Here is a 21,489-nt window from a genome sequence, read left to right on the forward strand (position 1 = left end):
GGTGATGGTGTTTCTTCAATCTGGCCAGGTTATCCTAACTGAAAGCCTGGGCTCAGAGGTAATTATCTTAAAATTGTCTCTGAAACATCACTGTGAATATAAATCATGTGGTACTGTGGGCCTCACTCTAAGAAATGTGGTCTGGTGGTGTGGAAGGGGTACATTAATTGAGTTCTTTGACATGTCCCCTTTTAGTGGTGATGTTGTTCAATCTAGATCCATTATTATTAGAACTCAGGTAGAGACAGCAAGCACAGCATACATACTGCCTTTTGCCCTACACTCATCACAACATATGCTTAATTTCCAAAGTGAAGAGCAGCATAATGCAATGTCTACTGAGCACGTGCTATGTGCTCAGAAGTATAGTATGTTGCACTGTAAAGAAGGCTTTACATTGTGTGATTTCATCCTTGCTGTGCCAGAAAAGGTGAGTAGTAAGTGCCCAATAATTTACAGAAAAATTTAGATGTGGTGCCAGCCTTTCTATTCCTCTAACACAATTATAATATGACATTACACAAGACATTATAATACAAGACATTATAAGACATTATAATACGACATTACAGAAGATCTAGAAAATTGTCTACACTCACCCCAAAAAGGTTTTTTCAAACTCAACTTACAAGTCCATGTTGATCTCTAACACTGCAGCATATGTCTTCCCTGAGTTTTTGGTACATCCTTATTCCAGAGTATGTCCCTGTGTTGCGAATTCTCGGTTGAGGCCAAGTCTAGTTTCCTTCCCTCTGTAAAAGCAATGGATACACAACATGTGTATACAACGTGTGTACACACTTGTGTATCCTTTGCTTTTACAGAGAGGGAAGGAAAACAGGAAGAGAATTTCCTCTTTGGAACCTGTCTAATGCATCTTGAGGAACCTTAGACCTTTCATTCAGAATTCAAATCTGCAGATTTAGGTCTCTAAAGAGGCATGGATTCAGTAGCACTCATGCACACTTCCTGGCATTTGGGCAATACAGAAAGCAGAAAGGGAGTTTACGTGTCACACACAGTGCACTGTATCTTGTTCCCATTTCTGTCTGAGCCCCATGGCCTCTGAATCCATTTCAGTTCTAAAGATGTGAGATGCATTTAGAGAAAGGATATAACTACTGATTTTTATCCTGTGAGAGGGTATTCACAGGAATCTGGTCTAAGTATGCTCTGGAGGGACAGTAGACACCAAAGAGGCCTAGAGAACTTACTGTTTGCAGATGTGGGGACAGTGAAGCTCTGTGTTGCAGACTTGCAGGTTACAGACTGGAAGCCCAAGAAGGAATCTAGTGTCCAAAGCCCTTCTAATTTAGAAGTGGTGGGCACATTTTATGTTTATGTTGCATTTTTAATTCTGGAAAGTGTTCAGGAGATATTAAAAGTAAAGAGTCTCCAACTCAGAAAACCTATCCACAAAGTTAAAAGAGAATTGAAAAAAAAAACCCTCCTATCACTCAATTAAAGCAGAATGTGATGTGCACAGTGCCAATCCACTGAGACATTTCAAAGGTACAACATAAAGTTGTTACTGGACATAGCTAGGCAAATCCTTTTACATACATGTTATCTAGATAATAATTTTCTGTGAACAAAGAAGAAAGAAGCCTGGACAGCCCTATTTGTCATAAACGGTGCACCCTAAACTTACTTGGTTATCAGTGAGACTTTCTTTTTTTGGTAATTGGTTAATTTCAAATAAAATACATGCCTGTGAAGTTATTGCAGGAGGAGATAATTTTGCAACTTAAAGAAAAATGCAGGATAGAATGTAATAAGTAGTCATGGTGTGTTAAGAAATGTATGGCTTTTCATTAAGTACAAAATCTTTATTATAAGCATTATAGTAACAATGTAATTATAAATATAATGAAAAAGAGCTTTGGGAACATTATTCTTCCAAGTAGAGACACTGATAAAAAGGATCGCAAGTGATGTCTTTTTACTCTGTAACCCCACAGTACATTTTTACAATCCATTATCTCCAACTTTGAGTAACATTGGATAGGTTAAAGTTGGTGCAAAAATAACACTTCATTCAATCTACAACATGTTTGACACATTAAAATTATTTTTAATCTAATGAAAGAAATTAAGTTTACATGTAATCTAAAAATATTCCAAATTTCATTCGATTTTATTATCTATCATAATAGACAATATTAAAACAAGTTATTTCTAATATTCTAATTTTTCATTCTGATTATAATGAGAGGAATATTAGTCTGTATACCTACATCATACATCACTTGAAATACTGTTCATTATAAAAAATATCCATAGTACCTCTCCATTTCATAAATCTTACATTTCAGTGATTTTAATTTCCCATGGAAAAGTACATGAATAATGCCTACTGAATACACAAAGACTACTAATAAATGAGATGTAGCTATCATTAACCACACACATTCACATACACGCTTAGAATGAAAACATACCATCTACTGTATTTAAAGTTGAATAACATTAGTATTTGCTTGTCAAAAAGGAAAAAAAAAATTATACCTTTTATATTTTTACCCTACCCTGACCAGAAAGTATATTTTACATGTAATTATAACTCTCACAAAATCTCTCTCTTTTTAAAGCTGACATACAAGTAAATCAACTAACTATTTTAACTGGGTGGTACTCTATAATCAACAACCTTGTTTAAAGAAATTTGTGAATGTGTTAGTGCATTAGTGTATTACACTGTTAGTCCTCTGATATTTGCTTAGACTTGATTCTTCATGAAATGTGTTCTGAAATTCATTATATCTGTAGAGTAATTTTAACTATCAATTCTGTGTGGTTCTCTAAGGTATATCTTTTGCATAAATATTTTTTCACATTCATTATATTTGTAAGGTGTCTGTCTCTTAAAATTTTTGTGATGTTGAGCAATGTTGGAGAATATATTGGAGCATTTTTTTCAATGTAAGTTCTCCCATGTCCAGTAAGATCTCTGTTGTAACTAAAGGTATTGTCAGCACTCCACATTATGATTGTTTACTTTAAGTTTAAGTACTGTTGTGCATTTTAAAGCTAATACTTAGGGAAAGCACTTCCATACTCATTATATTTATCTCACTTTTATATAGTATAATGTATTTGGTGTTGAATAAAATGCGAGCAGTTATTAAAGACTTTGCCACAATTCTCACATTCATAGAATTTTTCTCTGTTATGCATTGTTTTATGAATATTAAGGTGTGAGCACTGGGAAAATGCTTTGCCACATTCCTCACATTTGTATGGTTTCTCTCCTGTATGGATTCATTTATGTAGAGTGACATCTCTGAGCTGGTAAAAGACTTTGCCACATACTACAACATTTTAGGGTTTACCTTCAGCATGAATTCTTTTATGTTGAGTAAGGCTTGACCACTGGGTAAAGGCTTTGCCACATTCTTCACATTTGTAGGGTTTCTCTCCAGTATGAATTATTTTATGTAGAGTAAGGACTGAGGACTGGTTAAAGGCTTTGCCAAATTCTTCACATTTGTAGGGTTTCTCTCCAGTATGAATTTTTTTATGTCGAGTAAGGATTGAGGACTGGTTAAAGGCTTTGCCACATTCTTCACATTTGTAGGGTTTCTCTCCAGTATGAATTCTTTTATGTACAGTAAGGTTTGTGCACCAGGTAAAGGCTTTGCCACATTCTCTACATTTGTAGGGTTTCTCTCCAGTATGAATTCTTTTATGTTGAGTAAGGATTGAGGACCGGTTAAAGGCTTTGTCACATTCTTCACATTTGTAGGGTTTCACTCCCTTATGAATTCTTTTATGTAGAGTAAGGTTTGTGCAACAGGTAAAGGCCTTGCCACATTCTTCACATTTGTAGGGTTTCTCTCCAGTATGGATTCTTTTATGTTGAGTAAGGTGTATGCACTGGGTAAAGGGTTTGCCACATTCTTCACATTTGTAGGGTTTCTTTCCAGTGTGAATTCTCCTATGTATAATAAGTTTTGAGCAACAGTTAAAGGGTTTTCCACATTCTTCACACTTGTAGGATTTCTGTGTGGTATGTATTTTCCTATGTCCAGAAACATTAGAGCTGTGGTTAAATGTTTTGCTACATTCTTTAAGTTTGAAACTTTTCTCTCCAGTATGTCTTGTCTTGTGTCTATTTAGACTTGATGATTTGCTAAAGACTTTTATACATTTGTCACTTTTGAAGATTTTTCTACGGCAAGTTGACAAACTTTGGGTAAGACCATCAGAACATACTTTCTGCTTTTTACACTCAGCCACACACTCCCCATCTCTTCTTAAGTATATATTTTCAAGGACACAGCTTCCATATAGTCTCGTTATTGATTTCTTAAAGGGGTCTTTTGTGCCCTGCTCTGGTAATAGGTCTTTGGTGCAATAGTGAGATAGTTCTGAAAGAAATGAAAATAACAATGTATCTCACTAACCAGATTCAGGTGAATATACCTCACAATTTGAATATATAAAACTATAGAAAGCACATTAGCAAGAAAGCACAATAGAATACCATGGCCTTACTTGCATCATAGATGTATGATCTTAAAAATATACTTGCAACCATGATTCTTTTAGAAATCATAACTGCTAATAGTTCATAGCACCCCAATTGAGAAAAATACCAAGAACCACAGGAAGGGGAAGGAAACTTTGTTGCATTTACCCACCATAGCCCTTCCTCCATGCTGACACTGAGTTATCACTTTAGTAGTAAAATCCCATCTCCTGGATTCCCTTTCAAAAGAGAATGAAACTATGGGCATATGTCCCCACATGTGTTTTTTGTGGCCTTTCCAAAGGCTGGTTTCCACCTCCCTTGACAACTACATAACTCTCTGAGAAAAATATGCACACATTAAGAATAAAATTCTGCATTATCATAATGATGGTGCAAAATATTTAATTATGCTATAAAATTTGAAAGGCAAAATAAAAAAAGGATCATTGCCATGTGTTAATTTCTATACAATATAAAAAGACATAATTATTGACATCGATATCATAAAGGTGAGGGCAGATGTAAAGATTAAGAATTTTTATATGCAACTGAAGTAGTTATTCATTTAACATAAGTGGTAAGTTCAAAGATTTTATGTAGTTCTCACAGTGAACATCAGAAAAAAAATGTTTATAGAGATAAAATAAAGGTAGGCAAAGAATCAAAATATGTCACTAAAAATCAGTGAGGCACAATGCAGGACAGAAGGAGAAGAAAGAAAGAAAATACAGTGACAAAAGTTATATAAAATAATTAACATAAGAGAAATTGTAACTCCTTCCTTTGATAAAATTATGGAAATATTTATGTACTACTGTTTCCAGTCAGAAGGCACAGTTAAATAGTTAAAAAAAATCCAACTATATTCTATCTAAAGCGACTTGACTTCAAACCTGGTGAGAACAATAGACTACAACTGGCAGGATATAGCAAGATATATCAGAAAAACATTTAGCATCAAAGAGCAGTGGAGTTCAAAATTATATTAGGCACATCATTTTAAAGTGAAAAACGTTATAATTTTTAAAATATACTTTAAGTCAAAACTGTCACAAGAGACAAAAAGGGCAATAAATATAAAAAGTGGTCATTCATGGAGGGCCTTGAAAATAATACATTTATATGATATCTATCTTTATCTCACATCAAGGTTCTCAAATATATTTTTAAAAAGCATTGACAGAAATGAAGCAAGAAATGGACATCAAAATAATACGATACTTTGATATTCTATTCCACTTTCAATAATAATAAAACCAGTCAAATTATTAATAAGAAAACAAAAGATTTGAAAACACTACATAGCAGTTAGATCTAACAGATATATTAGAAACACTCTACAGAATAATAGTAGAACACACAATCTCCTTGATAGCTCATAAAACATTCTTCCTAAAAAACTACCTGTTCAGCCACAAGTCTTAACCAATTTTAGAAAATTGAAATTTTACTACCTTTAATTTTTGACTAGAATGGAATGAAACTGAAAATAAATAATAGAAGAAACACAGAAAAATTCACAAATATAGGAAAATAAACAACACACTCTTGAATACATTCTTCTTCAAGGGAAGAAGACCTAATGTTGTGAAGATGTCCAGATTGGTCTACAGATTAAATGCAATTCTTTCAAATTCTCAATTTCAGTTTTTGAATAATGGAAACAACACACTCTTCCTTCAGGAGTTTCATTAAATATAAATGGTTTAGATTCTCTAATGAAAAATAAGATAAATGTATGAATAAAAAACAAAGAGAACCCTACAATATGCCACCTACAAAAGCCTTCCTTTAGCTCTAAAAAGTCAAACTGGTTGGAAGTAATTGTAAAAAAAAAATCTACATAAATAATAAGAGGACGATATTGTGGCCATAATTAAAGAAAATATACTTTAAGTCAAAAACCATCAGAAGACACAAAGACTTTTATAATGAAAAAATGGGTCATTTAGGAGAAATCTATGGCACAGAATACACATAGATGATATACATGTAATGTACATATTGTTGCATATATATTTTTAAATATATATTATATAACTGGGTTTCTAAACATATTAAGAAAATATGCACAAAATTATGGACAGAAGTATTGCAAGAAATACCTAGCAACACACTAGTTATAGGAGACTGTAAGACCTCACATTCAATGATGAATACAAAAATTTGACAGGACATAAATAAGAAAACAGAAAATGGGTAAGACATTATAGACCAGTTGAACGTAAAAGATATTTACAGAGCTCTTCAGTCAAAAGCAGCAGAATACACTATGGTTTCAATCATAAATGATAAATGCTGTTAGGACACTTAAGTCTTATCAAGTCGAAGAATCCTAAAAACATACAACATATATTTTTTGACATGAATGAAATGGAACTAGAAATCAAAAGCACAACACAAACTTGCTAATACAAAAATAAGTCAAAATTAAACACACTTTTTAATGCATTCAGCTCAATGGTCAGATGATTTAAAAAATTAAGATGTCAATACTCCACAGTGATATACAAATTGAATCAATGTCTATAATAGTCCTATCATACTTCTTTTGAAGATATATAAAACTAAATTCTAAAGCGTATTGGAACAATAAATAGCCAGACTGTTTTAGAAATACAAACAAGGAGGCATAGCACTTCTTGATTTCAAAACAAATCTACAGGAATAACAAAACAATCTACTGGCACAATAACAAACAATGAGATGAAACAACAGAATGGAGATCCCAGAAATAAACCTTTGTGTCCATAACCAAAATTATGTTAATCAAGATTGCAATGACCATGCAATGAAAAAGAAGAGTCACTTCAACAAATGTTGTAGAAAACTGAATATTTGTGATAGAAAAAAAATGATGTTGGTACCTTCCCTTGCACTATTTAGAATATACCTCAAGTAAATTAAATATTAAAACATAAGAAATACATGTATAAAAGTCTTAGAAAAAATATAAGGGAAACATCATGATATTGGTCCTGGCACTGTTTTAGTAGATGTAACATCAAATGCATAATCAAGAAAAAGGAAGAGAAGAAAAATGGGAATGTATCACACTTCAAATGTTTTGCAGAAATGAAAACTTAGTGGAGTAAAAATGCCTCCTACAAAATGGGTAAAAATAGATGCAAATCACATATTTGTTAGAATTTAAAATCGTGAATATATGAACAATGATTAAAATTCAAAAACAAATGTGAACAACTTGACTAACAAATGGACAATAGATTGATCCGGCATTTCTTAAAATAAGATATGCTAATGGCCAAACATAAAATGAAAGCATCCTAAAAATTGTTAATCTTTAGAAAAATACAAAAAAAAAATCACAATGAGATATCACCTCATATCCATTACATTGAGAACTTTTAAATAAATAAAACCATAAGCCGTCACATACATATGGTGAGAATGTAGAGAATTTGAAATGCTGTTATGTTATTCTGAACTTTTGAGTCTAAAATTTATAAAAATTAAATTATAACAGATCACAAATTTAAAATATATAAGGAGAACAAATCAGCTATATGGTGGGAGGGGAAGGATCCACTTGTTTTTTTTTTTTTTCTTTCCCAAAGAACAACAAAAATTTGGCAGGCATCCAAGGAAAATTACAATTATCTGAATTTGAAGAATTAAATGGAGGGCATTAAACTCTAGTGGAACCATAGTTCTGGAAGGGTCATTTAGAATATTCAGGCTCCCATCTAGGTGACAAACTTAAGGACCCATTGTCCTGAATACAGACTGCAACATGGGTCATTATCTTGGATACACAGAGTCTCCAGTGGTTCCCTTTGGCAAAGTGGGAGTGGTGCTGCTCATCCAGAGACTTTGGGAGAGACACAGCTATCTGCAGCCATGGAGGCAGACCTGAATACCTTGGTCTTGCTATCATCTGTAAAGCAGACTGTGACTGCTAAAGCAGTCTGAACTACAGTCCATATCCAGTTCTTTTAGGGCATAGATCCACACAGTGACCTGCAGGGACACTTCCAAGGTACTCATTGGGAGACACGCCCACACACACTTATGGTATTGGCCCTAAAATATGCAGACTGAAATGAACAACCATGGCCTAGTATGTGTCATACACATGCAAACCCTGAAGGCAACCAGTTTACCCAGAAACAAGAGAGGATTGGAAACCATCCAAGCCCTTTGGAACTTGCCCACCAGATGCAGACTCCACTGCAGAGCAAGCGGCAGTCTTGTGACCTAGCTACGGAAACTTCATTGAAAACTCAGTAGAGATACCTTTAGCCCAACTACTCAAAAGAAAAAAAAATCTTTACCTTTCTAAACCAGTTTATAAAAACTGAGAAAGGTATTTAATCCTTCATATGCACACATACCACCATAAGCATAATGTGCAACCACTGAAAATACTAGTATTTTATCATATTACTACAAGACCTAAGCAGAAAACTTTGGCAAGAACATGACAAGATCCACTCAAATTAGAAAGCAAAAAGTAAAAATAACACCATTTGCAGATGACATTATCTTATATATCAAAACCCATAAAGAAGATAGGAAGAAAGCTTTATAAAGTAATAAAACCCCCCAGTTAAGTCACAGGATGTAAAATTTACATACAGATATCAGTTGCTTTTCTATACACCAATAAAGTAGACAATAAAAAAGGAAAACATTCTCATGTACAATACCATCAAGATAACAGATTTCTAAGAAAAAAATTTAACCAAACGTTAAAAAAAAACCCTCTACACTGAGTACTATAATATATTAATAAAAGAAATTGAAGATGACATGAGTAAATAGAAAGATATTATCCAAAAAATATATACATTCAATGCAATTCCTATAAATATTCCATGGGCATTACTTGACAGTATTAACCAAAAAATTCCTAATATTTCTATGATATCAGAAATATCTTTGAGGAGCCCTATGCAATAATGAGAAAGAAGAAAACCAGCATCACACATTCAGATTTCAAAGTAAATTTTAAGGCAGGAGTAATAAAAACAGCAAAATATGTGCCTAAAAACCAAAAGAAATAACAGTGGAAGATAATGGAGACATCAGAAATAAACCGAAACATATAAGGTCAAGTAACATTTATCTAGGCACTAGCAATGCACAATACAGAAAGTGTGGCTCTTCAATGCTTGGTGCTGGAAAACTAAATACCCAAAAACAAATGAATAAAAGCAGACTATTTTTTCTTATATGATACCCAAAAACTAACTCTAGATGTAATAAGGATTTAAATGGGAGACATAAAACTGTAATATTTCTAAAAAAACCATAAAAGTATAAAGAAAAGAAGAAATATGGGAAAACCTTGACCTACGACTGGCAATATTCTTTTTTCTTTTTTTTTTTTTATATGACTAAATAAGCACTGGAACAAAATATAAACAATTTGGCCTGCATCAAACTTAAAATCCTCTGCACAGCAAGGGAAAAACAAAATAAGAAAACATATAGCATGGGAGAAAATATTTTCAATTTCATATTGTATAATACGTTAACACACAAAATATGTAGGAAACTCATATTTTTCAAATGCAAAACAATGTCTTCACCCACTTAAAAATAAGCAAATTTTATGGAGATTATTTTCAAAGACAACATACCAGTTTACAACAGGAAACACAAAGAGTAACTCAGCATCACCAAAACATCATGTAAATATAAATGAAAAGTGTAAGGTTTCACCTCCCAACTGTTAAAATGGCCAATGTCCAAAAGAAGAGACATAACAAGTGTGGACAAGAGTGTGCAGGAAAGCAATCCCTGTACACTGTTATTGATTGTAAATGGATAGTTTCATCATAGAGATTTGTTAAAAATATAAATAACACAACTGGTGAATCATTCACCAATTCTACCTATGAGTATATCCATGTAAAATCAGTATCTTAAGAAGATTCTGCACAGCCATATATATCGCAGCATTATGCACATATGCCAAGAAAATGGAAACAAACTAAATGCCTGATTTGATGAATAGATTAAAAAATGACTGCAGAAACATATACCATAGAATATTACTAAGCCATGAAAATGATGAATATCCTGCCATTTCAACAACATGGATGGACATAGTAGGCATTATGCTAAGTAAAATCAGCCATTCCCAGAAAGATAAATATTGCTATGGATAATTATTTTTAAAGAGTTGAATTTACAAAAATAAAGAGTACAACAGTGGTTACCAGGGTGTAGAGTCAGGAAAAATGAGGAGATGTTTAAGGGTAAAATCTTTTAGTTGTAAGATGAATAGATCTTGGAGATCTGTTGTATGGCAACATGACTAGGGTTATTAATAATATTGTATATGCTTAAAATTGGTTAAGACCATAGACCTTACTATTAATAAATGTTCTCACTATAATCATATGGTAAATATGTGAGATGATGGAACAGTTTATTTCTTTAATTATATTGTTTTACCATTTATACACATATCAGATCACTACAGTGTATACAATAAATATATAGAGTGATACAATTCTTATTTGTGGAAACTTCCACCCATTAAACACCCCCCATACAGAAATATATGCACACATACACACATAAAAATGACATGATTCTGATGCTACCAAATAGGGGAAATTATGGAATATAAGTTATCAAAATATTATTAATCAATTGGGAGTATAAATATATTCATGTATGTGAAGCACTGAATGAGACAGTATAATTAGGATTTCTATAAGGTGAGCAGGGCAAATAAACTATATTATAATTTTGGTATTTCGGTATAACAAAGTTGAAAATTTACTCTTATTCTATACTAGAAAAAGATTCCTTAGAAGTGAAATAACATTAGATTTTCTTACATTTAGGCAGAGGCTATGCATTTGTACAAAATTAATGAGCCTGACTTTCTGTAGAATTGCCTCTGAAAACAGAATTGGAAATCATGATGCATAAAATATGACTATCTATCCCTAGTGTTTCTGGTATTACTGAAAAAAATCCAAATATCTCCACTGTTCCCCTTTATACATTTCAGAAATGAGGCATCAATAGGAACTTAAAACAGGGAGCAGGGCATGGAGGAGCACACCTATAATCCCAGCACTTTTGGAGGCCAAGCAAGAAGGATCACTTGAGGCCAGGATCTTATACCAGCCCTAGCAACATAAGGAGACTCCATTTTTACAAGAAAATAATAATAATAAAAAAATGGTTGGCCATGGTAGCTCATGCCCATAGTTCTAGCTACTTGGAAGACAGAGGTAGTAGGATCCCTGGAGCCCCTATATTTGAGGTTGCAGTGAGCTATGATCAGCTACTGTACCCCAGAAAGGGCAGGAGAGCGAAAGGCTGTCAAATGATGGTTTAATGTCATGGTCTTCAAAATATGCACAGACAGTCCCTTAACTCCTAACCAATAGAAATGCTAATAGATAATGTAGTCCCTTATAAGCCATGACAAGAAGTTTGGCTCTCACTGAATTCTAAGGAAGATCACTGCATGGGTAGAGTTCTTAGAGAGTTTAAGAGGGTGGGACAGAAGATGTCCTTCTGTGAGATAAATAATTCTGTGAGACACAGGCTTCTAAAAATCATTTCCAAAAGAGCAGAATATTCAAACGCACTTTTTAATATCTGCCTTCCTCCTTGAGTTTTGGCTCTCTAACATCTGTTAATCTGCTTCAGTGAATCTCACCTACCTGGATATTTAGCTGTTGCTTCCTCTTTCTTCATAATCCAGGGTTCCATACTTTGCTCCAGGCATGTGATCAGCTCTGGCTTTGACTCAGCAAGACCTGTTTCATTGGAAAAATTTCACATGACTCTTGCGGAAGACTTTCCAATTACTAATGCAGTACTATCCTTAGTAGAGAGAACATTAGAGAAGAATGTAGAAAATTCCTTTGCAACATATTGCTTTCTCACAGACCCTTTAGAATGATAAAAAATTGATCTAATTTGTGACTAAAGCACGAATTCCCACTAGCACCAATAAATAAGAGTGGGAAATTCTATTCCAAGGTGCAGACAACAATTACATATCCTGATTTTTAGAGTAACCACTGATCTAGTGTGAAATCCCAAAAAAGGGAAAGTTTCAAGATAACATGAGACATCTAATGATTTTATTTTATGCACCAAAATCTTCAAATTTTCTTTAAAAGCACGGATATAAAATTCATTCATGTTGCTTTCCACAGAGGTTGAACTAGTTTGCAGTCCCACCAGCAGTGTAGGAGTGTTCCTCTGTCTCTGCATCCATGCCAGCATTTGCTGTTTGGGGACTTTTTGATTACATTGAGAACTTTTAAATAAGTAAATATATATACACATACATACATACATACATATGTTGAGAATGTAGAGGAATTGAAATGCTGTAATGTTATTCTGAACCTTGGATTCTAATATTATACAAAATAGACATAGAACAGATCAGAAATTAAAAATACAGAAAGAATAAAATAATTTGCATTTCCCTGATGATCAGAGATGTTGAACATACTGCAATGAGATATCACTTATCTCCAGTAAGAATGACCTTCCAGTAAAAAGTCCCCTAACAAAAAATATTGGCACAGATGTGGAGAGATAGGAACATTTCTACACTGCTATTGGGACTGCAAACTGGTTCAGCCTCTGTAGAAAGCAATATGGAGATACCTCAAAGAGATACAAGTAGATCTACCATTGGATCCAGCAATCCCACTACTGGGCATGTACCCATAAGATCAAAAGTCACTTTATGAAAAAGACATCTGCACTCCAATGTTTATAGCAGCACAATTTACAATTGTGAAGCTATGGAAAGAACCCAAGAGCCCATTAATTCATGAGTGGATTAATAAAATGTGGTATATGTAATACCATGGGATACTACTCAGCTTTAAGAAACAATGGTGATATAGCACCTCTCATATATTCCTGGATACAGCTGGAACACATTCTACTAAGTGAAGTATCTCAAGAATGGAAAAACCAGCACCACATATACTCACCAGCAAATTAGTATTAACGGATCAACACCTAAGGGGACACATATGAGTAACATTTATCAGATGTCAGGAGGGTGGGAGGGAGGAGGAGGGGATGGGTGTATACAACCGCAAGGAGTAAGATGTGCAATGTTTGGGGGATGGACATGCTTGAAGCTCTTACTCAAGGGGGCAGGGGGGCATGGGCAATATAAGTAACCTTAACACTTGTACCCCCATAATACACTAAAATAAAAATAAAAAAAATTCATTCATGTAAAGTAGAAACCTTTAAGAAACTATCAATAAAATAATAATAGCCTTAATGTGAAACAGGAATTCTGTACATAAGTGATCCTCACCAAGGGAGACCAGGTTTCCATAGTTCTCTAACATCACATCCCTATACAAATTCCGCTGAGCATTGTCAAGGCATGCCCACTCTTCTGGAGAGAATTCTACAGCCACATCCCTGAATGTCACCAGCTCCTGTAAAAAGACACATATTTCCCAAGTGGTCATAGAGAGAGTTCTTAATTTGACTGCAAGCAAAATGAGTTATGAGAACTGTTTCTGACATATGAGTGACTGCAATTATCCAATAAGATAATTTTTAGCACATTGATATTCTTGAACATATTCTCTTATCCGCTGGAATGAGGATCACAAAAGATGTATGAAAAAGTGTGCATATGATTATGCTTTGGATGATAAATCACTGAATACAAAATTAAGAGCCTTACAACAGTAATATAAATATATGGGTGTTATGTTTACAAAACATTGATAAATTGTGCATATTTCTCACATAGAGAAACATAGTGAGTTAGAAGGTATCACCTAATTTTTACGAGTACAATGAAGAACTAGAGATTTTGTTAAAATACAGATTCTGATTCAGGAGATCTGGGGTGGGGTCTGAATCTCTGCATGGCACATGATATAACTGCTGATATCAATGCTTCTTGCCTAAGGAGAGTATGTTGTCAACATCCAGTAAAAGGTAGAATTTATCTCAGTTCATCAGAACAGAACACAGATGATAGCCTTCATTTTTCAAAGCAAGCTACAAGAAGAAAGGGGAGCTTCCAGATTAAATATGATCCTTCATGCACATCACTCAGTAAATCTCCATGAGACACTTAATGATAAAGAGAAAAAAAACAATTAACTTTATATGGGAACAATCTCTCAGAGAGCATCTTAAGCAAGTGAATGTAATTAATATCACTTTAGTGGGACAAATTGTTGTTAGGCATCATTGCAAAGAGTAGAATACAAAATCACCGCTGGGATAGTAGTGGCCAACAATATGTAACCATGAAAATTCATCAGTTGTATGCAAATTTCAGATACAGATGTTTCCCATGTTTTGTTATCTTTAATAATGTATGTAAATACTTTAGCATCACACAGAGTAAGTCTTCTATTTTCCTTTTTTTCCATAATTTTCTGGTTATCCTACACAATCAATGCTATCATCTTCCTAAATTCTCCTAATGATATTTTATGTATAGCTGATAAAGCAACCAGATAAATCTTTGAGAGTACATGTTTCCCCTCTTCACTCAAATTCAAAGACTATATCCAATGCCCAACAGGAATTTCAGACATCCACACTATTCTATCTTGACCTGTCACAATGGGCACATTTTCATATTACATATCATACAGTTCTTATAAAATTTGGTTATTGTATTAGGAAGCTTCTGGGCGAGAATGTAGAGCAGGCTCTGTTATATAGGAAGGAAGGATTTTCCAGAGCTTCTTGACTATCATAAGAAGTAAGAAAAAAAAATGTACTTACAAACTTCTTAGGCATACACAACAGAAGTAAAAATTAAAGGTTTACAAGTTCAAAGAACTGAAGTTCTACATGACTTTCTAGGAGAAACAGTGGACACAACCTCTAATCTGGGACACACTTACCTGAAAACCAGCCATTTCTTCTTCCTCTTCTTCTACTCTGAAATTTCTTTTCAGCTGAGATTTTGTAGAACAATTAGAAGTAAATGTTGAGACTGCACTTAAAGCAGTGAGCACATTTCATCCCTTGTTTCCACCACATTCACAAGCAGGAGGAACATAAAATGCAGAAGGGCTACACTCAATTACTCTTGCTCACAGTAAAGAGTCAGCTATGATCAGCTCATTCATGGAGACGGAAATGTGAGGTTCTTCTGTTTTTTATTCTGGTTACCTTCCCCTGCTACAGGTGCCAGGAGTTTCTGCTACAGGAATGGGAATCTGACCACAGTGATCTGCCTCTAACAAGCCCAAGAGAGCAGAACCTGTGACTTTCCTCTACAACAAAGGCTAAACCCAATTCTCATGAATATATGCAGGAATCCTAATGCTTGACCTGTTATCAAATTAGAATTAGTTGGGGCACAATTAAAACCACATGGATGTTCCCATCCAGCCCAACAGGCAGGTGATGGTGTTTCTTCAATCTAGCCAGGTTATCCTAATTGAAAGCCTAGCTGAAAGGTAATTACCTTAAATTTGTGTCTGAAACATCAATGTGAATATAAATCATGTGGTACTGTAGGCCTCACTCTAAGAATTGTGGTCTGCTGGTGTGGAAGGGGCACATTAATTGGGTTCTTAGCCATGTCCCTTTTAGTGCTGATGTTGCTCAACATAGATCCATTATTGGGAGCACTCAGTAGAGACAGCAAGCACAGCATGCATACTGCCTTTTGCCCAACACTCATCACAACATATACTTAATATCCATATGAAGAGCAGCATAATGCAATGTCTACTGAGCATGTGCTATGTGCTCAGAAGTATGGTTTGTTGCACTGTGAAGAAGCCTTTACATTGTGTGATTTAATCCTCATTATACAAGAAAAGGTGAGTAATAAGTGTTCAATAATTTACAGAAAAATTTAGATGTGGTGCCAGCCTTTCTTTTCTCCTCATGCAACTATAATATGACACTACACAAGATCTGGAAGATTGTTTACACTTATCCCTAATAGGTCTTTTCAACGTCTGCTTACAAGTCCATGTTGATCTCTTACACTGCAGCATATTTCTCCCCGGAGATTTTGATCCATCCTCAGTCCAAAGCGTGTCCCTTTCTTGCAAATTCCAGGTTGAGGCCAGGTTTAGTTTGGATCAAATTTGTGTATTCTTCGCTTTTACAGAGGGGGAAGGAAAACAGGAAGAGAAATTCCTCTTTGGAAGCTGCTCTAATGCATCCTGAGGAAACTGAGACCTTGGATTCAGAGTTCAGAGCTGCAGATTTAGGTCTCTAGAGAGGCATGAATTCAGTAGGGCTCACTGCCCATTTCCTTGCATTTGGGCAAGAATTGAAGGCAGAAAGGGAGTTTATGTGTCCAATTCAGTGTGCATAATATTATTCCCATTTGTGTTTGAGGCCGATGGTATCTGAATCCATATAAGTTCTAAAGATGTGAGATGCATTTACAGAAAGGATAGAACTACTAATTATTATCCTATGGGAGTGTATTCACGGGAATCTGGTCTAACTATACTCCAGAGGGACAGTAGACACCAAAGAGGTCTAGAGAACTCACTGTGTTCAGATGTGGGGACAGTGAAGCTCTCTGCTGCAGACTTGCTGGTTACAGACTGGAAGCTCAAGAAGGAATCTAGTGTTCAAAGCCCTTCTAATTTAGAAGTGGTGGGCACATTTTATGTTTATGTTGCAGTTTTAATTCTGGAAAGTGTTCAGGAAGTATTAATAGTAAAGAGTATCAAACTAAGAAAACCACTCCACAAAGGTAAAAGAGAATTAAAAGAAACCCTTTTATTACTCAAATCACAATGTGATGTGCACAGTGCCAATACACTGAGAGATTGCAAAGGGACACATAAAGTTGTTCCTGTACATAACTAAGCATATCCTAACTTTTACATAAATGTTATCTAGATGAATAATAATTAGCTTTGAAGAAAGAAGTCTAGACAGCCCTATTTGTCCTAAACAGTGCACCATAAACTTACTGGGTAATTAGTGAGACTCTCTTTTTTTGATAATTGGTTAAATTCCAATAAAAAAACAAGCTTCTGAAATTAATACAGGAGGAGATAATTTTGCAACTTAAAGGTAGGTGCTCACTGCACTTTGGATCCCATCTTCAGATGGAAATTGTGGGATAGGGAGCTATTTTCCTTGATAACTGAAATTTCTTTTGAATAAGCTGAATCAATTACACCTAAATGTATTAATACTCCTTTTCATGTAACAAAAATATGACCAAATTATTAATATTAATGTGCCTGTTGGACCAGGACAAATAATGGCAAATTCTTAAAAGTTTTTTCAGCAGCCAGGTGATCCCCTTCCTCCATAAGGTGTCATTGGGGTGCGGTGGTGGGGAGCTGGTGCCGGGCTGCCTGGCTGAGCACAGCCACAGCATTGGTGGCTCAGCAGCCATGGCAGCGGTGGCACCATGCACTTTAATTTTGCTGGGCATAAAGCCGCTGGCATTTAGATTTAACATTATTAAAAGCCAATATATGTCAAACCATATTTCTTAAATTAGGAGGACTAACCATTTCTTGCACCATATGTTTCTTACAATCTAGCAATAAAATCTACATGAGTTTCATTAACATTTTGTTTAACATTTATATACGAAGCTACAGTCTAAGAGCAGCTATCTTTTTCCATTCTTTAATACAGCACTGTTGAATTTGAGAAATAGCTTGATCATCATATTTTAGTTAAGCATTAATATCAAACCAAATTTCCTGTCCCATCATTTGTGCCATCAATTTTTACTGGTGGGTCCGTGGACTCATTTAGCTAGGGTTTCTGACATATCTAATCCCTGCACTAAGTGGTGAACTTTAAAAATTTACACGGAGATATAATGGTTCGCACAAGAGATTTCCAAACCCAAGGAATTATTCTTTCCATTTGAGCCAATTCTTTAAACGAGTTAGTGGTGTAAAGAGTTTGTGCTGACCGGGTGCAGTGGCTCACACCTGTAATCCTAGCACTCTGGGAAGCTAAGGCAGGAGGATCACTCAAGGTCAGGAGTTTGAAACCAGCCTGAGCAAGAGCAAGACTGTGTCTGGACTAAAAGTAGAAAGAAATTAATCAGCCAAATAAAAATATGTAGATAAATCAGCAGGGCATTGTGGCATATGGCTGTAATCCCAGCTACTAGGGAAGCTAAGGCAGAAGGATTGCTTGAGCCCAAGAGTTTGAGGTTGCTGTGAGCTAGGCTGATGCCATGGCACTCTAGCCTGGGCAACAGAGTAAGTGTGCTGTTTTTGTCATTCCACCTGTCATTCATAAACAAAGGAACTCTGATATTTACCAACAGATTAATAATGCAGCACAGAAGAGGAAAGGGGCTTTAACAATTTTATTTGAAGCTAAAGATGCCTGGACTTCCTGGTGCTGATGATTATGTTATGAAAGAGACTAAAGATGTATGTGGTGCTCACTGTCTCCCCTCTGGCCACTGTGAACATAGAAAGCAGGATTGCATCCAAAATCACTAATGAAATTTTCAATCAAAAAGCAGCTATGATCCATGAGATTCCTCTAGAGAGAATGACCGAATCGTTTGTCAAAGTTAGATGACTAAAAATGAGAACTGTGCACTGTGTACTACACCCACGAAAATAAAGGAAGATAAAGTCATGTAAAATAAATTCTCTAGATTGAAATATCAGATAAATAGTATTCCAAATATTTTAAATACACAGAAATAATTCTATTATATTCTAACCCTGAAAATACACACTCATAAGTAGATTCTAGATGGATGCATATGTTGTACTATAAGTACTTTATAGAAAATTAAATTCAAACTTCTTTATTTACCCAAACTCTCTATTAAGAGATTGCCAGATTCTCATGTTTCTTTATATAGTACTTACTGTATGCATCACACACTTATTTATGCTTTACTTATTGAAATTATTTTCATATTTATGGCATTATATGTTAGGATCTAATAACAGTTTGCTTTTACAAAGCAAACAACACTGAGTTCTTGATTTAATCCTCTGGCATTCAGAATTGTATATCTGTCTTTGTTCTTAAGGCTCTTACTTTAAGCTTAGGATTCTGAATCTCTCTAATCTTAATTAAGTAATCAGAATACTGCATGTATAGCCAATAAATTCCCTCAAATTCTATAGTTAAATGTTTTTCACCAAATTAAATTAATTCTACAATTCTCATCAGAACATTTAAAGTATTATGTGAACTCTCAGCAGGTGAGTACAACAGTGAGAATATTGTAGCCCAAGTGCAGGCAGAAAAAAGAATGGCATAGATACATTTGTAGAAGGAAATGAAGATAAAAAGAGACCAAAAAAAAAAAAAAAAAAAAACCACTGGAAATAATTAAGAAATGAAAGAAGCTGAATTCCCACTGATAAATTCTGAGAGTTGTTTGTTCTGCAGGTCTTATCACTCCACATGAAAATCAGTGACATTTTTCACCCTGGACATTTCAATCTCTTACCTGGAGCCGCAATTAAATTTTATAAAAATCATTCTTATAATTGCAGAGTAGGTCATATATACAATAAATACAAACTTTCAATTAATAAAATAATATATTAAGCCTAGCATGAGTAATAACTGTGTAAGAACAGAAGATAGGCATGGGCAGGTTCTGAATTAGAGACTTTAGAATTTTAAACAAATTCATTCAACATAAAGCAAAAAAAATTGCTCTCAGAGTCTGTGGAGTTTGCTAGTGTATTCTGAACAATTATGAAATTAACTATTTTTCTCAATATTTCTACTTTTCTTTTCAAAATAAGTATACATCCATATTCACACAAACATAATTACTTACTCTATAAATCTACTGCAACCAAAGTTCATCTTATACGTGATGTATTTGTGTATTTGATTCAGTATAAATAAAAAAGTGTGTTTATTTCTGTTTAACTGGCCAGACGGGTGGCATGTTAAACATGTTAAAGAAAAACGTACCATAAAATGTAACAAGTACTCATTCAGTGTTCAGAAATATATGGCTTTTCATTAAGTGGACAAACTTTATTATAAGCATTACAGTGACAATGAATTATAAAAATAATAAAAAATAAAACTTGTGGGAACATTATTCTTCAAAGAATTAGAAATTTGAAGCCACTGAAAAAAAGATCACAAACGATTTAATTTTACTGTGTAACCCAATAGTACATTTTTACAATCCATTGCCTCCAACTTTGAGTAACATGGAATAGGTTAATGTTGGTAACAAACTAACAGTTCATTCAATCTACAACACGTTTGACACAACAAAAACCTTTCTTAATTTAATAAAACAAATTAGGTTTACATGTAATCTAAAAATATTTAAAAATTCACTGTTTCATTATTCGAATGTACAATTAGTAAAACAAATTATTTGTAATATTGTCATTGTTTTATTCTGATTTTAATGAGAAGGATATTAATCTGTATACCTACATCATATATCACTTGAAATACTGTTTGTTAGAAGTCTACCACACAGCACCTCTCCATTTCATACATCTTACATTTCAGTGATTTTAGTTTTCTATGGAAAAGTATATGAATGATATGTACTTAATACACAAAGACTTCTAATAACTGTGATGTAGCTATCATTAACCGTAGACATTCACATACACACTAAAAATGAAGCATAGCATCTACTGTTTTTAAAGTTGAATAACATCAGTATTTCCTTGTCAAAGGTTGCAAAAAAATTATAATTTATTGCATTTGCATATCACCCTGATGAGAAAGTATATTTTACACATCATTATAATTTTCAAAAAATCTCTCATTTTTAAAACTGATATAAAAATAATTTATCTAACTATTTTAACAGAGTTATTCTCTATACTCAACAACCTGGTTTAAAGAAATGTTAAATGTGTTAGTGCCTCAGCACATTTTCCTGTGAGTCCTCTGATATCTGTTTAGACTTAATATTGATTATATGTGTTCTGAAATTTATTATATCTGTAAAGGAGTTTTAAGTATCAGTTCTTTGTTGTTCTCTAAGGTATACCTTTTTCATAAATATTTGTTCACATTCATTATATTTGTAAGGTTTCTATCTATGAAAATTTTTGTGATGTTGAGCAATGTTTCAG

General features: G+C 34.1%; 1 protein-coding gene across 1 annotated transcript in view; it reads right to left on the reverse strand.

Annotated features, from left to right (window-relative positions):
* The window catches only part of LOC109730341 (uncharacterized), a 153,225-nt gene that overhangs the window by 55,147 nt on the left and 76,589 nt on the right, over nt 1-21,489 (reverse strand). The window contains 2 exon segments of the mRNA XM_075998880.1: nt 3,354-3,579; nt 13,777-13,949. Coding sequence (XP_075854995.1) covers nt 3,354-3,579; nt 13,777-13,949 — 399 coding nt within the window.

Source organism: Microcebus murinus, chromosome 31, assembly GCF_040939455.1.
Source record: "Microcebus murinus isolate Inina chromosome 31, M.murinus_Inina_mat1.0, whole genome shotgun sequence".
In the NCBI taxonomy this organism is placed as follows: domain Eukaryota; kingdom Metazoa; phylum Chordata; class Mammalia; order Primates; family Cheirogaleidae; genus Microcebus; species Microcebus murinus.